The sequence below is a fragment of the Microcaecilia unicolor genome, chromosome 2 (genome assembly GCF_901765095.1).
Source record: "Microcaecilia unicolor chromosome 2, aMicUni1.1, whole genome shotgun sequence".
Taxonomy (NCBI): Eukaryota; Metazoa; Chordata; class Amphibia; order Gymnophiona; family Siphonopidae; genus Microcaecilia; species Microcaecilia unicolor.
The window spans coordinates 233105278-233126593 of NC_044032.1; the positions used below are offsets into that span (position 1 = coordinate 233105278).

Below are 21316 nucleotides of genomic sequence, written 5' to 3' on the forward strand. Positions count from 1 at the left end.
AAAAATTCTAGACACATTCAGTTGACATACTACTACTGTACAAGCTATTAATTTAAAAACCAATTTAATTATTTTATAAATTTACTTGCACCATCTGCACTTCTGGGCCAAATACAAGCTAAATATGTAAATTAGATCAACCAACGGCATATAATAATATCCGATACATACTTCAAGTTCAGTCAAAGGTATTTTTTTCAGTGGTTACATGGCCATATGCACTTCTGCTATCTTACACAACAAATTTTACTATAAGGATAAAATATCAAACCACTACCTCAAATGCCACATGCACTATAAAGAGTGCTTTGGGACACTATCTGAAAGTAAGGTCCTTATTTTGGTAGCTATATCAAATAAATGTTGAAATCACAATTTTCGAAAGCCATAATTTACATATATAAAAATGCAATGTGTGCATATGGCAAGGGGATAGGGTTTGGGCAGGATGAGGGCAGAACCCAAAACATATGCGTATATTCCCAATTCAGAAAACAGACCAATGTTGGGATTTACAGCTGCTCCCACGCATGTATAGATTTTATAAAAATGCTCATTTTGTGTAGTGCTCTACAGAAGGACTAAGTGGAGATCATCAGAAACAGAACGAAGGAAGAAGAGGACCTTGGCTGGCGGGGGTTGGGTTCCCCTGCCAGCAAAGGTAGGCAATGACGGGGGGGGGGGGGGGGGGGGTCGAGAGGGTCGTTGGCAGGGGGGTCCAGGGCCAAATCTATGGGGGCCCAGGCTCCCGTGGCCCCACATAGCTACGCCCCTGATGCCAACTATAGAGCTGGTGTAAGTGCTCATGCTTAAATTGCTGAAACGGGCTTGTAAAAATTCTAGTAATCTTATGTATGTAATTGTGCACTTCACCCCGCCACCACCTATGTGTATGTCCACTTTCCAACTACACAGTGCTTATGTGGAATTTTGCCATTTACATGTCTATGTGCAAATAAATACATGTGTATATGTCATTCTAATCATTTAGGTAAGTATTTGGCACATAAATGTTAGTGCCACTTTACAGAACTACTCCTGTTGTGACAATTCAATGGACTCATGCAAGACTGAAGGCTAGAGCCCTGTCATGAAGAAGGAGAAATCCAAGGACAAATCTAAGAAATTATTTGTGCTTTGAATGTATCATTATGTACATATTTATACTTTTCTGATCTAGTGAGCAAAGCTAGTCTTCCCTAGCCCAGCAGAGACATGATCATGGGCTATATGATCATATAGATTTCTTTTTAAATGAAGAAACTTGTTATTTTTTTATTTGGGATTTAGCTCACACCTTCTCAGTAGTGCCTCAAGATGAGTTACATTTAGGTACACAAGGTATTTCCCAGAGAGGGCTTACAATCTAATTTTGTACCTGAGGCAATAGAGGGCAACGATCAGGAGTGGTATTTGAACCACATTTCCCAGGTTATCACTAACACTAGGCTACTCCTCCATTCCTCTTAAGTTTATTTTTTGTTACATCTGTACCCCGCGCTTTCCCACTCATGGCAGGCGCAATGCGGCTTACATATTGTTCTAGGGTGGGGCAAAGATACCCAGTTTTTGGGGGGCTTATGACATATTTGGAATAACCCTTCCTTTCCTGAAGTAGACCATACTTGACAATTCTTGCTTTTGAACAATTATTTTAAAAAACCCTCAAGTCAAATGATACTTCCAAATGCTGATCTTCAAAATATGCTTATCCTCCCCCAATAACAATTCACCTTTGCTCCGAGACCGGGACATCGTCAATGAACTATGTACCAAATCAAGAACAACTCAGATTGCAAAATCAAGCTAAGATTATTTGCTTTGCAGCCATGCAACCTGTCTTTCCAAGAATGAGGTGGTGAGGTGGTGAGGCTGTGCCTGTGGGGCAATTAGCCTTTTCTGGTGAAAACTGTACATTCCGAGTAGATGCTTAGAAGTATTTCTATTAAAGATAAAATAAGATGATACCTTTTGATTGGACTAAATACATTTTTTGATTAGTCTTCAGATCAAATGAGGAATAAATTTCTGATCTGAAAATGGTATTGCCTTCAGAAGCTAATCAAAAAATGTATTAAATTAGTCCAATAAAAAGGTATCATTTCTTTTCTTTGTTTTATTTCTATTTATTAACTTTAAAAGTGAGCTAACAGTTACCACACCACTTATCTACGGGTAGATGCTTGAAATAGTTTGAGGCATAGACCATAATCGCAGTAGAGTGTTTGCAATGTGAAGCAGCAGCCTTTTTGGGGTAAATTCTATATATGGTACCAAAAAAGCACTATTGTACAAAATGCGCTTAAAAGTTAGGTGCGGTTTGTAGAACAGCGTTTACGCTCGTTATCACCCCTAACTTTAGGCACGGCCATTCGCACCAACTAAAATGTTGGGCAAATATCCACGCGTAAGTTTAGGCACCGATGACCTTACTCTATAAGTACATGCATGACGTAAAGGAAAGCCCCCGATCCGCCCATTTCGTAATGGACATAACTTAACTCTTCCTCTCTATGATCCCCTAATGTATTTGTCACACATGAACCTTATTCTACCACCACATCACCTTGTATTTGTTCATACCGGAATTGGCGAACGCCGATACGGTACTATGTAAGCCACATTGAGCCTGCAAATAGGTGGGAAAATGTGGGATATAAATGTAACAAATAAAAACAAATTTCACACCCCCTTTTTGAATTGTATGTAACATTTAGGTGTGGATCCTGTGCCTAAATTTATGTATGTAAGTGCCAATTAAATTTAATCAGTGCCAATAACTGTTTGTTAAAAAGCCAATTGGTGTTATGTAGCTCATTATTCAATTAAATTGCGTGTCCAAATTTGCACGCTCAATTTTTGGCGACTTATAGAATTAGGGGGTTTATGGGCTACTGCTTCTTTAACTTTGCTCCCAAATAGACTGTCTCCTGAATAGGTACTATCAGCTAACTTATCACATACATTATCTGCTAGACCCAAGGTTCAAAGCCAGACTATTCTGCATGCACCTGTGGAAAGTGCTGAACTTCTAGTCACGTGTCAAAAGTATCATGTGTAGATTGCAGTTTTCTGCTGCAGTTGATAGAACTACATGATTTATATGGTGCTTCACTAGTAGTGAGAAACAAAAATTGCAGGTAACTCAGACTACTACACTGAAACAGATTTTTGTTTTTCTTTCAGACGATCAGATCGACTTTCTGCTTATTATGCTAAGGTTCACTGGTTGCCAATATCTGCTAGAATTCTTTTAAAATTTTTTTGCCTATTGTATAAAGTTTCTTATGGTTAGCTCTGTGTTATTTGGAAAATTGGTTTGTCTTACTCAATTCAGTGAGGTCTTCTCAAATAATAAATTAGTTCGCTTTTCCCTCTGTAAGGGGTAAGAAAAGAATAAGATGTGTAGACTCTCTGCTTTCTTTTCAGGCAGTTAGGTCAGGTAAAGAAGTTTCTCCTTTGATATTGCACGCACCGGGGTGTTTAGAGTTTAGACGTCAACTTAAAACTTGTTTACTTCAAAAATTGGTGGGGATTTAACTATTTTTTTATAACTATTCTTTTATGATTCCGTTTTTTTTAATATATTGTTATGTCCTGGTTTGTCCAGCTTTTCATTCTTTAATCCGCATCGAACTGTACGGTTTTGCAAAATATAAAAATAAACTGTTATAGAATCTTTGTGTAGCAGCTGTATAATGGAGTGAATATATTGTACCATAAAAAGATGGTAAGATGTGAGCACAAAGAGCATTAAATTAACTTCCCACTGAACAGATCCAAAGTTTGTGGATATTTCAGTACCTTTTACTGGCTGGAACTATAACCACTGATCAATGAAGGCTCCTTCTTAAACACACTTGTGGTTATTATTCTATTGTGGTATGTCAAATATTAATGATTGATCTTTTTTTTTTTATCTATGGAGGAAAAAGCCTCAGCCTGTCTGTGTGTGGTCAAAATCTATATGACTCACAGGCTCCTTCTTCATACCAACAAATAGGACCTTTACATTTTAAAAGCACTCTCTCCATTACTACCATGTATCATCTGAACCTGTTTTTTTTATTATCTAGTGGTTTTAAGTAAGCATTGTCTCTCCAAGTTTTCAGTTCTCCTTCTTTTAGGATCTGATGAACTGGAACTGCTACAGTATCAATAGGTACATGAAAAAAAGAGCTTGATAAATTCTGTGAGACAGAACACCATGGTGTCAAGAAATTTGGCCGTGATGTCTGTCATTTAAATGCCTCAAATGTCCTTCTGATCACCGCAACTGATTCTCCAAGCCTGTGCCTCACAGTTCAGTGAATCTCAGCCAAGCAGTGCCTGAACTCTTGCACTGGCTATCTCAAGAGACAAGGTCAGAATTTGTAGATAAAAAGGAAGTGGAACACTGGAGCCAGGGAAGAAGCAGAGAGGCTGAATTGGAGAGCAGAATTACTATTATCTGCTCTAGGCTCATCCCTTCCCCTTTTCTCCCCTGCAAGCTGTATAGAAGGGAGGGTCTAGAGCAGAAATTTAAAAAAAGAAAAAAAAAAAAAAAGCCGCTTCTCAGAAATCTGAAAAAAGTGAAGGCTGTGTTTCAGGCTGTTCCCCCAGAAATTAAGCCCTGCTTCAGACCAGAGACCAGTGTGAGAGTTTAGACAGTGTGGCTCAAACTCAATAGGACCTGCATGGTGCAGGCTTAAATAAAGAAGCTGTTTGGCAGTAGAAGTTCACAGTGACAGATGATGCAGTTGACAACAGCAGAGGACAAGCTAGAGGAGGAGCATGAGTGAGGTGGTGGCTTCAGGAGCATCAGAAGCCCCCAGCTGGTAGCAGCAAACCAGAAGCACCCAGCAAGGTGAGAGGGCTGGCTGGATAAACCAGTCTGGGAGTAACTATGGCTAGCTTGTTGGAGGGTGTGGTTTGTTAGCTGAGTAGGTAGGTGTGGGGAGGGGGTGTCAAAGTGGAGAAGACAGGTGAGTACAAGATGGTTAATAAAGGGGCAGACTGGTCAAGACAATGGCAGAGGCTGGTTGTTTTGTTGGGGACTGGGTGAATAGCTGGCCAACTTGTAAACAATGATGGCTGGATCACACAATGTTGACAGCTAAAGGGGGGGGGGGGGGGGCTTGTGAGGACAAGAGGAGGAGACTACGGGGATAAGCAATGATGCACTGAGGCCTGATATATTGCTATAGACAAAATGGGCAATTCTATTACTCTCTCTGTCAATTGTTCAGCGCTACGTGCATCTGGTAGCGCTATATAAATGCTAATAGTAGTAGTAGTATTACTGGGTGCCTCCTTTTAGGCACCCTGATGCCATGTGGTAAGAGCCTATTTTTTATCAGCTGTAACTGGCATCTGGGCACCGAGATTCCGTTACACAATATTAGAATAAACCTGGTACTGGAGTGCCTTACATTTATGTGACCATAGTTATATCAGCCATAGATCTGGGTAGGCACATAAATGTACTATATTCTGTAAGTTGCACATTTAAGTGGGGGCCTTGCTCATGTGAACACCCCTCTTGTTGCTCAGTCAACTCTACTAATGGTAAACACCCTGTTATAGAACTGTCCTTAAAATGGAAAAATAGCTTTGGGTACAGAATAATCTGGAAGATATCCTATTGTCTTAGGAGACATGTGAGAACAGAATACACAATTTGGATGATCACATTCAAGTTTTAGACTATGCATACACTTGATATGATGGCCAGTGATGCACATTTTTTCCTATCACACGTAAGGACCATATAAAACCATGTTGACTCTTTTCAAGCCCTTGCGGAGAAAATAGAGTAGGCCAATCTAAAGGGAAATAGTCATGGGCTTGAGTGAAAATGACTTCAAGACATATGTAGTTGCAGCTGAGGCAATATAGAAAGAAAAATTCTTGACACACACATATAGAGTGAGGTTTGTGACTGAAGCAATAAAGTTTCCTGACTTGGGAACACGTCTATCTCATTCCACAGAAAACGACAAAGGAGGCCTAGTGGAGAACATGTGTGCAGCGATGCGTGAACATAAGCAAAATCACCTTCTAGGCTTTCAAGCTCTAGCTAGTAAATATTCTACCCTTTCTGCTACTGAATGTCATCCACACATGAAACTGATTCATCCTGCTTGCTCAGAGAAAAATGTTAAATATGAAACGTAAGTGAGAAATAACCAAAATTCAAGCTTTAATACCTGTCCTGTATTTCTCATTCTTGAACGGAGTATTAACAGAGGCAGCTGGAATGATCGGAAAAGGCCAGAGGAAATCCTTGTGTAGTTTTTTCAAAGCCAGTACAAAATCCTCCACTCGAGCAGCTCTGGTACGTTCTTTGCACAACCAGCCTATCAGCTCAAAGCCCAGCTGTGCGGCAAAGCAGCCAAGGTCCTTGAGACGTATTTCTTCCAGCAATCGCCGAGCATGTCGCCAAAGCATCATATCAATATACATGTTCTCCGCACAGTCACTGTCCTTACTCCACCTAAAATACTCAGACAGATCACAGACAGTGATTAAAAATCTCAAACGGATAAGAAATATGTTAACTTCATAACAAATCACTCATTTCGTTCAAATACTGTTTTACTTGCAAAACTGTTTTACATATAATTGCCCATCTGTTTCATAAGAGCAAAAACCTTCCTCTTAGTTTTATAGCTGTGGAGAAGTTTGGTAAAACTTGGTTTTATGGCTGATCCTATGCCTCAAGCCACAGCGTTGTGCACGAAGGTGCAGGTGATTCACATTGGATCTCCCATCTATTAGGGCCAGTCAGACTTGGATGGTGCTGTGTTCAGGCCCTGGGAATAAGAGAAGATGGCTTCTACTACTGTGGGCACCTTGATGGCCAGAGAATGGCACCCACCCAGCTCTGACAGATTCCCATACATTCTGGCTGGGGAGAGGAGAGGTTTAAATATGAAGGAAAAAGGGGAATGAAACTCTCCCTAATTTCATTAGCAAAAAAGGATATTATGATTAGCCTCCTTCCAAATGTTGACACAAACCACTTTCAGGACTTTGTGTTCTCCTAGGAAGAGGCCAGGAACTTTTGTATCAAACTGAATATGTATCATACAACGTTGGCACTGAAGGCACATCAATACTCACTCATACCACAAGAAGCTGCAAATTGTGTTAGAAAAGGTGGATAATAGAAATTTTGAAAATTTTGGGTTAAATGTGTGCTCATTCAGCTTATGGCTTATATGAGAAATGTGGCCTCTTTTGTGGCTAATATGAAAGAATTATTATTAAAAAAAAGAAGTACAGGCCAGAGCAATGCAAAGCAAACACATTTTAATTTGAATATTCAAGGTATCATAAAAAGTGCTCACATTTGGCTGGAGGAATGAGTGTCTGCACTGGTGGGTTAAATATTTACAATTTCTTAAGATTTATTTTAAATTCTAAAGAATCACAAATGACTTGTTTTATTGTTTTTTTTATTTCCTAATCATGTATCAAAAGTTGCCTGTGAATAGTTATTATTGCTCCCCTGTAGTAGATGTTTTTTTGCAGGCAGCAAGGTTCATCAAATATACAAGTGGTGGTAAATTTCACCAAAATGAAACAGCTCTCCCGGATCTCAGAAAAGTTGTAAAGTGTTGAGCATGTGGTCCTTCCTGCATGCAACAGTCTCCTCAGGACTTCTGTTCATGTTATAACTCAAGAATGCAGCTTTTGGGAAGACGGGAGGAATTTTGCACATGATCAATCCTGCTGCCTACAGAAAACATCCACTATACATTATTAACTATGCATTTTCTGTCAATATGCCGGACTGAGTCAGCCACACAAGTGGGCAGAATCCTAAGCTCAGGATTGCTTATTCCCTTAAGTATGGTCCATTGCTCAGGATCTCATCAGAAAATATGGGGGTTGCAAGATCACAAAGGCAGGATGGACAGCACAAATGAACCAAATATACAGCCGCTGATCATGGACTGGTTCAAGCAATAGTGTGGAGTGAAGGTATAGAATGAGGACCGAGCTGCTGCTTTGCATACGATATCCAAGACTTCAGGAGGGCCACAGAGGCTGTGGTGGCTCTGATCTGATGAAATTTAATTGCATTGCCCAGAACAGTACCAGTTTATTCATAAGTTGGATGCAGGATGCCAGCCAATATGCTAAAGCTAATTTTGTTCAGGTTGAAGGAGACAAAGAACTACATAGACTTCCTGGTAGATTCAGTCCTTTTGAGGTCGTGAATGACAACACATTTATACTTCAATGGGTGAAGGATCTTCTCATGTGGAACCTCATGAGGTCTGGGACAGAAGGTAGTAAGTACTATTTTCCTGTCTACATGGAATATGGGGCTACAGGCCAGACTGTGTGCTCCAGGGAATCAGGCCTCTGAAGAAGTAGTCCTGTTGCACCAGTTTAATGTGCACCATCTGCTGGAGGTACAGAAGTACAGACTGTACCACTCCTTATATTGGTGATGTCACCAATATGAACTCAGATTCTCTACTTCCACCTGATTGTAGAGAAACATAACCCAGCAGACTGGACTGGTATAGCAGGGTAAGGAAGTTCTTTTGGCTAGAATAGTCCCTTCACCTCACCTTTTAGCCATGACGGCAGTCATTTGGTCTTCCCTCTGCTCCTTTCAATATGTAGAATACATCTGGTCTGGGATTCCAAGATGACATTTTTAAACATCTGCACCCGATATTAACTCTTCATCTTTGCAGCTACTTCTTTAAGTATTTTTCTAACCATGTTCCTCATTTTATCCTAGTCTTGTTTTTCGAAGTTAAATGCTAGTGCAGTACATTTCCTTAGTGTCCTCCCTCTGGTTAAGTCACATTTGATTGTGTTATGATCACTATTGCCAAGTAGTCCCAACAGTTTTACCTCTTACAATCTGCATTCTGGCTAACTCTTAAATTTCTATTAAAATTATATGGTTATCTTAGATACAATGGCTGTGCAGATTAAGCTCTTTTGAGTATTCTACTGATTACGTTCTTGGTATTACCTTTTCCCAGATGGACCAGAAGGCATACTCAGAGTTTTCTGTAGGTTAAGTTTACCAGCTGGAACAGTTTCAGCTGATTGAGACAAGCTAATGCTTCGATGTCTGAAGAACTCAAAGCCTCCTGTAGAGTTGGTTTCCTAGAAGACATACATGCAAAACAGTGAAGGCAACACTTGCACCACAAGGCTGTAAACAAGACTAGTGAAGTAAATGTAAGGTGTATGAGTGGCTACCAACCTGAGTTGTAGGTGTGGGTGGAGGAGTCTCTGATTCTCCAGAGCCAATAGCTTTAAGAAACCTGATCATATGCCTGCAAAGGTCCCACTTTCCCTGCTCCAGGGCAGTGTTGAAGAGAAGAGTGGCATGCTGCCTGCTGACTGCTGGAACCTCCATATTCTGAAAGGAACAGATTAAAAAAAAAAAAAAAAAAAAAAGAAGCTGTTTGAATGCAATAAAGGTAAATCCAATTTACCTTATGTAACGTATAGTAACATAGTAGATGACAGAAGATAACCTGTATGGTCCATCCAGTCTGCCCAACAAGATAAACTCATAGCATAAGATATGATCTGATACTACATATGTATACTTGATCTTGATATGTCTGTAGAAGTCTAGCCTGGAGGAGTGGCCTAGTGGTTAGGGTGGTGGACTTTGGTCCTGGGGAACTGAGTTCGATTCCCACTTCAGGCAAAGGCAGCTCCTTGTGACTCTGGGCAAGTCACTTAACCCTCCATTGCCCCATGTAAGCCGCATTGAGCCTGCCATGAGTGGGAAAGCGCGGGGTACAAATGTAACAAAAAAATAAATAAAAATTAAAAAAAACTATTGAAGCTGTTATCGAAGCCCACTCCAGCCCATTCAAATCTCTCTAGCCACTATTGGGGCACAGACAGTAGAAGTCTGCCCAGCACGTGCTTGGCTTCTCAATTACTGGTATTGTCATCTAATCACCGCTAAAGCTCATTTGGTTCAAAGCCTCCCATAGATGATTCCTTTGTGTTTATCCCATGCATTTTTGAATTCTGTTACTGTTTTTATCTCCACTACCTCCTCTTGGAGGGCATTCCAGGCACCTGCCACAACATAACTTGCAGAACAAACAAATACAAACTCCTTCATACTATACAACCTGAATTTGAACTTGTACACACAACTGAAAAATAAACTCAAACAGAAAGATCATTAAAATGCCAATATCTTATGATATGAAGTTTGAGGCCATTATACCCATTACACTTTCTAAGAACTGATAATTCTGCTTTATAAAAACCAAATTTACCAAGGGGTTTCTTTTAAATGGAACAAAAAATAAACACAATGGCATTACATACGTAGATACACGGAAGTACAACTTGTTTGCATTTAAGAAACTGGAAATGGGAAGGCTTGGATTATGGTTCTGTGAGCTGGCATGGAATATTAATGCAGGTTGAATATTACAAGGATAGGCATTCTTATACATCCCTACCAACAGAGTTATCTGCAGCAGGAAATAATATGCAGAACTAAAGGAGAAAAAGAATTGCTACTGCACCTCCATGCCACATTGCTCCAATGATACTGCTGAAAATCTTTTAAGTTTTAGTCCCTCCTAGTCATAGTGTGGACTTTTGAGTTCATTTTAGCAAACGCAGGCACTCTTCCCTTTTTCTTCACTAAACTTCAGTTTCAAAATGAATTTGGGGTGAAAATAATGACTAAAGATAAGAGCTTCCTCTTTGTGTAATTTTTCTTTATAGAATTGAGAAGGACATTTTAGTCCATTCCTCCTGTCCAAAGGAGAGAAATTCCAGGGAGCCTCCCAACCTGAGACACCCAGCTACCAACAAGGTTAAAAGGAGAAAAGAAGCTGAAAAGACGGTGCCCAAAAGAAGAAAGTGAAAGAGGAGAGGAATGAAGGTCTAGTAAAGCACACAAGTGAGCAAAGGATCCCAGGTATAGAGGGGAAATTTAATAAGGAGTAGATGTTTCCCATTCACAAAGCCCAGAAAGAAACCTAAGAACCACAGAGGGACACAGATTGAGGAATTTCAAGGAATCACAGAACCAGATATTCAAGTTTCTTCTTGCAAAAACAGATATAAGCAAGAACTCAACCCCAATGTAAAAAATGATATCGCACCATTTGCAACACTGAAGCTATACTGTACCACCACTTAGGACTCAAGATAACCAGTCAGTTGATAGAAAATAAGTGTGCCTTTGGGCAAGGAAGACTGTATAAGAGCAAGGGATGAAAGACTTATCCTGCTATTGACCATACACTGTTAAATAAGAATAGTCCTATAAGAGAAGCTATACAAGAAATGGATCTCCAGTATGTTTTTAATATCACAACAGAGACCTACAAGTCTGAATATACCACCAGCTCTCAGAAGCTAAAACAAAAAAGGTCAAGCTATGGAGTAGAAGTCAGAGGCAATTTTGAGTGGAGTTGGGTGGCAAAAATGTATCAAATCTAGCTTCAAAATAAAAATATATGGTAATACATACCTATCTATATCTATACACACACTGTGATAAAGTCACCTCCAGGATAGTTGGGTTAAGGCAGTTTCAGTCTGAAATACGAGTACCAGAAGGCACTGCAGGCAAGGAGCCAGAGGGTGAGAAGAACCCGGACTGGACTCCTAGCTGCAATCGGGGAAGACTTGGGTGTAGGCTGGCAGGTTGTGTAGAGTGGCTGCCACTAGGCGGAAAGAGAGTTAGGAAGCCTGTGTGCAGGAGCTCATCATTGGTCTCATTAGTTTAATGCTCAACTCAGCTGGTATGGGTGTGGGGAAGCTAATGGAAGGAGAATGATTGGTGGGGGTAGCTGAAGCCAGGGATTGATTAGGCAAGTGGGAAGGAGTCCCAGCAGTTCAGTTCAGGAGAGAGGAGCTGAAGGAGAGAAGTATTTGCAGGCTGAAAATCCTTGGGCAGGGAGGTCCCTAAAGTACTGAAGCGGGCTTAAATTCCTTGGGTGAGAGGAAGTCCCAATAGTATTGAATTCACTGTGAAGCTGATGCAGGGGAAAACTCTTGGGTAGAAGGAGTCCCTAAAATATTGAACTCTCCTGAAGGTAAAGAGGATAGAAGGTAGAAAATGCTGCTTGGTGACTGAACTGTGATGATGAACTGAAAGAACTGTTTGTCTTGGGAATTGAATTACTGTTTATTGTGCACTGGATAAAGAGCCCAGACTGGAGCCTGTATTGAATCCTGGTATGTGCTATGCTGCTGTTGGAACTGTGTACTAGAAACCTGCATGGAATAAAAGTCCTTAAGATTGAAGTTACTGGTGGACATCTATTTCTTCATTGTACCGGGAGCCTGTGGCTGGAGGAGATTGTTCGAGAGAAAGAGAAAGAGAAAGTGTGTGTGTGATATCAGTAGGAGTCGAAGGTTTGGTGTACCAACTCCACAGCCCTGCATTTATACACAGCTACATAGTTGGGAATATTTATGTGACTTCCACAGGAAGTTGGCTAGTTATCATCACTATTTACAAAATATTTCTTCCCATTAAGAGGCCAGTTCTATTAACTATGTGCTAACATTTCTGTGTGTTACACATGAAAATGTTTAGAATGCTACCATATACGCACATACGTGCACACTTACATGCGAATATGCCAGCATGCCGACTAAGAACTACTCTGCAAATACCTGTTTAAATTACATAGCATGTATTTTCAAGGGAGTGAACACAGGGGCGTAGTATGGGCAGGACATAAGTAGGCCTTCCATTCACGTAACTTACAGAACACTAAGTTATGCAGGTACCTGCTGTACTTAGGTGCTCGCACTTACACCAGCTTTATGTGTGAGTGCTTGAAAGAGTACCGTATATACTCGACAAGTCAATCTCAAGCATAAAAGGGTAGCTTTAGACCTTAAAAAAAAAAAAGAAAAAAAAGACACAAACGCTGTGACCCATGTATAAGTCAAGGCTCCCCTCCAGCCCTCTTTCTCTCACCGGGGCCAGCATCTCTCTCCCTCCCTTCCACCTCCGGGGTTCAAAACTGCTCCCTTGCTCCCCCCTCCACCAGCCCTTTCAGCATTTTAATTTCCATCTCTCTTGCTGTGTACCTTCAAATGTATCTTCTATAGAGCACTGGCAGCGCAGTGATACTCCTAGGCTGCCTGTGGCCTGCTCTGGAGCACACTGATCTGTTCCGCCCCCTCCGATTCAACTTCCTGTTTATTCAGGGGCGGGACAGATCAGAGTGCTCCAGAGCAGGCCGCAGGCAGCCTAGGAGTATCACTGCACTGCCATTGCTCTATAGAAGATACATTTGAAAGTGCACAGCAAGGGTGGGGCAGAAGATTGTGCTGCCAATAGGGCTGAGAAATGTCTGATTTTTTTTTTTTTAAAGCACTATGAATGCTACCTGTAGATAACATGGCTCTGGGTATTTTTGTGTTTTTTTTTTTTTTTTGAGGCATTTTTTGGCTTTAAATTTCTCAACTTATAGTTGAGTATATATGGTACGTGGAAGCACCTAAATGTTAGGCACCAACTTTCCTTTACAGAACAGGTTCTTACCACACGTCCTCCAAGTGCCTCACTGGAGATGTCCAGTTTTAGAACTGCCACAAAATACACAAAATAGTTTAAAAATACTTTCAGTGGTTATGTTTTCATCTAAGACAAAATACACTCACCTGTAAAATAATCAGATAGGAGGCAGCGGTATCCAAGTCTTGTGCCATCAGACATTCCTCAAACAAATCCTTGGGGTTTCCAACAGCAGCAAAAAGGTAATTCCATAGGGCATATTCTGTCTTCCTAGCACAGTGAACAACTGTCTGTAGGAAGAGGGGGAACTCGGTGATGAACTTTGCCACAGTGGGAAGTAGGGGGTCAGGAATAGGATCCCGAGAGGTAGCTTCTTCTTCTAATACTTCATGAAGCATCAGTTCAAGCACATGAGGGAAATAAGGTAAAGCGGCACAGGAGTGTGCTAAAAGCAAGGCCTGTTCACCCAAGTTCCTGACCAACAGCTGGCGTAAGATATGATGGAGGTAGATCTGAGAGGTCCTCTCCACAATACAAAAAGGAAGAAGGACCTCCAAATGTTCCATTGCACTACTGTGCATGCTGAAACAGTCATAGAGCACAGTCTCATTGACAGCACCAAGGACTAAAGCATCTTCAAACAAAACAGCTAAAGGATAAATATTGATATGAAAAGGCAGCATAATCCGTCTTGACAGAAAGGAATGTGGTTTGCGATTGTCTCGTGGAAATAGTGGAAGCCAAACTTTCATGCCAGAGCCACCACAACTGAGCCACAGGGCTTCTAAAAGGTGGCGCTTCTGTTTATTGGCCCTGCAGGTAGTCCAAACATTTTCAACAGACTGGGCAAGTACCACAGGTGCACAAAATGGCAGCTGGAAATAAAAGATACTACATAGATCACATCATTTTTTTTTTTTTACTTCTGTATAATAAATGCACTTTTGTCATTATGTCTTAAAGTTTTTTCTTTTCTCCAGATAAAAAGTTCCTGCATAGTTTACATCATGTTCTTTAGTAATTTATGCATATTAATAATTCCCCTCATTACTTTGTGTGCATTTCCTGATATAACAGCAGGAAAAGAATATAATACACGTATATTTCTGCTATGTATCCATTTCAGAACTATTTTCTCATTCTTCTCCCATTCATAGAGCTATAACTAAATTAGCACTGGCAAATTACCCTTTTTCACAAATCTTGACGCTACAAAGGTTATTTGACAAACAGTCAGGCCAGAGGCTCAATTGATGTTTTGAAAGCAGATACCCAAGTTTACTGGCAACTCTGAACTTCCCTGAATTCAGATTAGGTTGGCAATAATGATCACAGCTTCAAAAGGGAAAAGGAATGGACTGCAAAATACATCTCAGTGCAGCACATCCTGACCTTGTGTTATAGCACCAGTAGAAACCATTTGTTACCTGAAGTAACCAGAGGATAGAAACAGTTGCATATCAAGAGGGTTGGTGTAAATGCTGAAAAACAAGTTATGATGTGCTATGCAAAAATCAAGTTACCAAGTCAACAATAAAAGGATTCTCTAATTGCAGTGGCATACCAAGGGGGCGGTGGGGGCGGTCCGCTCCCGCCGCCTCCTTTAAACAAAAATTGGCGAAGCAGTATCGCAAGCAGCGCCTCGTCTGCCCTGCTTGTGAAAAAATCAAATCTCTCCTTCTCCTCGTCTTGACGTCGACTCGGGCCTTCCAATCAATCACTATGTCCCGCCCTCCTCTAAGGTAACTTCCGTGAGGGTGGGCGCCGGGCGGGACATAGTGATTGATTGGAAGGCCCGAGTCGACGTCAAGACGAGGAGAAGGAGATTTGATTTTTTTTACAAGCAGCAGGGCAGACGAGGCGCTGCCTGCGATGCTGCTTCGCCGATTCAGACAGTAGTGAGAACGGGACTGAGTGGGGAAGGAGAGGGGCGAAAGGGACTCGGGTGGGGGTGTTCAGAGGGGAAAAGGGGAGGGGAGAAGGGGACTGGGTTGGGGATGTCAGATGGGAGACGGGGAGGGGAGAAGGGGACTGGGGTGGGGGTCTCAGACAGGAGAAGGGGAGGGGAGAAGGGGACTGGGGTGGGGGTGTTCAGAGGGGAGAAGAAGACTGGGGTGGGGGTCACAGACAGGAGAAGGGGAGGGGAGAAGGGGGCTGGAACTGGGGGCTGAAAAAAGGGGCAGAGAGAGAGGGGACAGATCCTAGATGGAAGGGGGAGCGAGAGGGAGGGCAGACCCTGGATGGATGGGAGAGGGAGGGCAAATGGTGGATTGAAGGGGCAGAGAGAAAGGGCAGACAGTGGAGTGGATGGAAGGGAAAGGGCAGACAGTGAATGGAAGGGGCAGAGATAGAGGGCAGATGTGGATGGAAGGGGCAGGGAGAGAGGGCAGACATTGGATGGCAGAGAACGAAGACAGATGCTGGATGGAAGGAAGATGGTGAAAAGAAGATGAGGAAAGCAGAAACCAGAGACAACAAACTGTAAATAAAATATATATTTTTGTTTTTTGCTTTAGGATAAAGTAGTATTGTAGCTGTGTTAAATGTTTATAATAGAACATGTAAACAAGGTAATCTTTTTATTGGACTAATTTTAATACATTTTGACTAACTTTTGGAGAACAAAACCCCCTTCCTCAGGTCAGGATAGGATACTGTAACAGCACTATACTGTACTGACCCGAGGACAGAGGTTTTGGCCTCTGAAAGCTAAATGTATTAGTCCAATAAAATGGTATTTTATTTTCTATATTTGTTTTATTTCTATTTGTTAATTTGTAAAGCGGTGATTGGTACTTGTTAGTTTTTTTTCAAATTTACATCTGCTGTCTTTATATTTTGCACAGTACTAGGGGACAGTTTCTGTTTCTGTGGTGTTGCATTGTATGCAGAATCTGGCATTGGGGGTTCAGTTTAATTTTTGTCTAAATAGAAAGTTTATGATTACTTATTCTATAGTGGATTAGGGTGTATCTGTGTTTGTGAAAAAGACATGGCTTTCAGTTGGCATTGACTGTGCAGGATCTACGATCTGTACTATTCTGTCTGGTTTCGTTTTACAATAGGTGAATTGATGTTCTAGTGCTCACTGTAGTGTTTAAGATGCTTTCCTTTTCCTTGTGTGACTCGTAGAAATGACTGCTTATGGTATGGTAGAATTGCTCTATAGGTCCTGAGTGTTTTGTATTCTCGGCATGCCTAGTACTGGATTTTTTTTTTTTTTTGGGGGGGGGGGGGGGGGGGAGGGGTGTTAAAAAATGACCGGCCCCGGGTGTCAACTATCCTAGGTACGCCACTGTCTAACTGAGACACAACATATGAGGCCACACAATATAACTTATTTATAATTTTCCGACACAATCTACACCATCTATACCTCTGATAGCATGCTACAAATTTTAAAAATTTCAAACAAAAGCATTCAACAATAAAGACACTGAAGATATCCTTTTACTTACAAGCTTCTGGTTTGTAGTGCTGTCTTTCTCTCGTATCTGAGGACCAGATCGATCCCTCTGCAGCATAATTAATTGCCCTGCTAGGTTCAACATAATGCTTTCAGCATCACAAGCCTGAAAAGGAACAAGAGAATTAACTGAGCTACTGAACCACAGTTGAAATTCTTAGTTCACATTTCCTCTCAGGCAATATATTCAAAGTAAATATTGAAAGCTCAAGCTGAAAGTGTTTGCTCAGCATATGATCATCAAGTGACTTCCAGGAAAACCTTTTCTATATTGTCATTTTGTTTCTTTTTAAACACCAAATAACTTTTGAAATCATAAAAACTGGCCTTGGGAGGGAGGGAGGGGCTTAGGTTCTATCCTTCCAACAGACTCTGGAGGACAGACAATCCAAATATTTTCCACTAACAGGAGGTCATCTCTAGACAGTACTACTACTATTAAACATTTATTTATTCAATTTCATAAATCACCACCATCCTAAAAAAAAAAAAAAAAAAAAAATGAAGCTATGCTTAGGGGCCTTTTACTAGTGAGCAGTTACCTGGTGAATGAGCATGTAGTAACTGTTCGTACACGTCATGCAGACTGTATTGAGACGCTACGCCAGCAGAGATTCATAAAGGTCTTTATCAAGACCATTCGCTTTCAAGATCCTTTTTTGATTAGTTTGATTCTGCACCACCAGTCAGAGTTACTGGAGTTGAGGTGCTTACATTTTTGAAAAACTAGGCTTTTGTTACCTTAAGAATTGTTAAGAAACAGTTTTTGAAATGTTGAATTTGTCTGATTTGATGTATTTCTAGTATTTATTATATTCCTAAGGCTATTAATTTACAAGATGTTGAAGGTGGTAAGGATATGCTATCGGAGGAAGAAATTCTAGATATCGCCGATTATCAGTTTTATTAGTGGAGTCTTCCATTGATAGCGTTCTAAACAAACATTCCTTTTATAAGGGAACTTGATAAAATTATTATTATGAAAAGATTTTTTTTCAGAGAAAGGATATATTTTGAGGGGACAGAGGGTGTATTTTTCCTGATGTTAGCCATGCAGCCCATCTTAGGGGGAAAGCGTTTCTGTAGTTGCACTTGTGGATGTTGGCTCTGAGGGCAACTTTCTTCCTTATGTTTCCCTGCAAGTGCCTGATTAGTATCTCCAGTATTACATTTGTTTTCTTGGAACCAATTCAATAAGAATTCTTTCCTCAAGAGATGCCTGGTAGATTGATTACATTTCTGGGGACATGTATGCTTTTATTTTTCCTGGGGGATAGGGAATTGGTGTAGAATTCTGGAATGTTGGAGTCATCATTAATATTAATCTACTGCGTGTCCTCTCTCTCTCTAGTTCCCTTGATGTGGACTTAGTTTTTGAGTTGTGTTTTGAGGTATTTTTATTTCTTTTGTTTCCTTTGTTATTTCATGAACAATTATGAAAATTCTAATTAAAAATAAAAACATGATAGCCACTGTACACTGTAGCAGGAGGAAGATGAGTGATGGAACATGTTTGTTTTGTCTCCTTGGACATCTTGGGTGCTTTTGACTTGGTTGATTTGGAGCTGATTAACTGCAACAGTTGGGTTTAGGTGGACGAATGTTCCATTGGTTTCAGTAATTTTTGAGTGGAAGATCAATGGTAGTGAGAGTTGGTTCATGGGTCACCAGAGAGGTACCAGTTGAGAGGGGTGTACTGCAAGGGTTGGCTCTTTCTGCCTTATTATTTAATGCTTACCTCATATAGTTGGGCAAGCTCTTTGATTTCATGGGTGTTTTTTTTTTATCGGTTTTATGCTGTAGAGCCCCCCCCCCCCACCCCCATAGCTGTTTTGGGGATTGCTTTAGATGATGAACTGAATAGGTATATGGGGTGGGTGAAAGACTGGATGGCACTGCATGGAATGTGTTTGAATGTGGATAAGACAGAGGTCATGATTGTGGGGAAAACTGAGCACAACTCATGGCCTGAAAGGGTCAATGTGGGTGATAAATACGTACCTGTGAAAAAGGAGATGAGACAGTTAGGGGTTCAATTAGACAGTGCTTTGAACATGGGTGCCCAGGAAAGTAAAGTTATTCAGGCTTGCTTTTTTTCAGCTACATGTGCTTCATAGGTTTAAACCGATGCTATCCACTTATGATTTGAGCCTTGTGGTACAAGGGCTAGTGTTGTCACGGTTGGACTACTGCAATGCCCTGGCCTAGGGCTTTGCAGATGGTCCAAAATGTGGCAGCACAATTGATAGCTGGAGTGGATAAGTCTGTTCATGTCTCACCATTTCTTAAGAACTTGCACTGGTTACCTGTTATCCAGCGGATACAGTATATGGTTCTGACACTAATTCATCGCACTTTGTATGCGGTTGCTACTGCCTATTTTCAGGAAGTTTTGAAGGTATATCATCCTACCAAATCTTTCAGATTGGATAAAAAAATGCAATTGTTACTGGATCCAATTATGCAATCACACAATATGCAGAAACAAAGTCTTCATCAGTGGCTGGTACACAGCTATGGAATACACTCAAAGGTCACTTACATTTACATAATGATGCGTTTCGATTTAAGAAGCAGTTTAAAATGCAGCTTTTTGAGGCAGCATTCCACTGAATAGTGATTACTATATTGTTTATCTGATTTAATCTAATGGGTAATAATTGGATTGTTCTGTATTTTTTTGTGTTTTGTTCTTATTATATATGCAATTTTGGAAACCACCTAGGTTTTAAGGTGATATATAAATTTTAAAATAAATACATAAAATGGAAGCCTATGCTTCCTGCTTTTTCAGCTAAGTGCCATTGAACAGAATATGAAAAAAATATAGGACAGATATCAAATATCTTGTTTTAGAGCTATTTTTTGCTGCCTTTAAGAGGAGCATATTGCAGTCTGTGTAGCACACATATATACAAATATAAACCACTACTGGCACATGCAATCAGTCTTATGAAGAAACAGAAAATGACAGCAAACAAAGACCATATCCAGTTTGTCCATCCATACCAGCTACTAATCTCTACCCCTTCCTCTCCCTTAGATATCCTTCTATGCTTGTCCCATGTTTTCTCGAACTTACAGTACTCATCTCTACCACCTCCACTAGGAGGCCTTTCTAGTAACAACACTCCTGTTTGTGCCTATTGCCACTTGCTAGGTTAGCAATTTTGCAGTCAGGCAATTAGCAGTTGCAACAGATGTCTGCAAATTTATAATAGGCACTATCACTGCAAAGGTGGCATATCAGCATGAATTAAATGGACCAGACGTGTTATTTGCTCATCTGAAGCAGCTAATAGATCTCCTCTGTTAATTAGAAAAGAAACTGGAAGTAAACTGTGTTCTTTTCCACTTGGGTTAGCAAAGGTAGATATGCATTTGAATTACAACTCTGTGACAGTAAGAGTAATTTCATAACAGGGCAACTAGTTAACAGAATGGAAACGTATATTTTTTAAAGACACCTAGGCACCTGTGTGTCTTTATAAAATACTAACACAAATCCTGCAGAAATCATGAGTAGATTGAAGGCACATACATTACACGTGCTCAAGAACAAGTATATGTATGTATTTTTTAAGAAACATGTATCGACTGCAATTCTACCCATGATCTACCTTGGCGCATGCTTACTGTGCACTATACTTGCAGTATATTTTTAGGCGTGACCTAAATTTTATAAGAGACCATTTATGCACGAAAATGGTATGTAAAATTACCCTCCAAAAATACATGTGATCTTTTATATATATTTCAGGAGAAGACACACACACCCAGAAAGCATTCTGGGGAGGAAAAATTATGAAAAATAGGGTCAAGTCCTCCCCATTCACAAAAAAAAAAAAAAAGCCAACAAATATCTCCGTGCAAATGATAAAATTTTACCTGCTGTGGCATTTTCAAACTGATGCCGGTCTCTGTTCTCACAGAAGTCAGAGTAACAGACACTACAAGGGAAGGGTGAGGAATGTAACGAGACATTGACACCTCCTGGAGAACTTGAATAATGGCAGTAGGGTTTGAGCTGCAAGAAAATATAATAAGTACTTAATTTTTGTCTGAAACCTAGTTTATAAGAAAGTACAGCGATAAATATATAACAGCTTATATGAAATATACATAATTATAAGTATGTTCAGATCAGAACCATTATTTTTATTTGTTACATTTGTACCCCGCGCTTTCCCACTCATGGCAGGCTCAATGCGGCTTACATGGGGCAATGGAGGGTTAAGTGACTTGTCCAGAGTTACAAGGAGCTGCCTGTGCCTGAAGTGGGAATTGAACTCAGTTCCTCAGTTCCCCAGGACCAAAGTCCACCACCCTAACCACTAGGTCACTCCTCCATTGCCCTCAATACC

At 40.6% G+C, this 21316-nt stretch overlaps 1 protein-coding gene across 3 annotated transcripts in view; it reads right to left on the reverse strand.

Moving 5' to 3' along the window:
- The window catches only part of RIC1 (RIC1 homolog, RAB6A GEF complex partner 1), a 195493-nt gene that overhangs the window by 22855 nt on the left and 151322 nt on the right, over nucleotides 1-21316 (reverse strand). For 2 of the 3 annotated variants that reach the window (XM_030193794.1, XM_030193792.1), the window contains exons 17-22: nucleotides 20841-20979; nucleotides 16945-17058; nucleotides 13633-14361; nucleotides 9221-9379; nucleotides 8984-9120; nucleotides 6189-6475 (exon numbers count right to left, since the gene is read on the reverse strand). In XM_030193794.1, the coding sequence (XP_030049654.1) occupies nucleotides 6189-6475; nucleotides 8984-9120; nucleotides 9221-9379; nucleotides 13633-14361; nucleotides 16945-17058; nucleotides 20841-20979 (1565 nt within the window). The remainder of the gene's footprint in view (nucleotides 1-6188; nucleotides 6476-8983; nucleotides 9121-9220; nucleotides 9380-13632; nucleotides 14362-16944; nucleotides 17059-20840; nucleotides 20980-21316) is intronic. The other variant, XM_030193795.1, reaches the window with a different exon arrangement.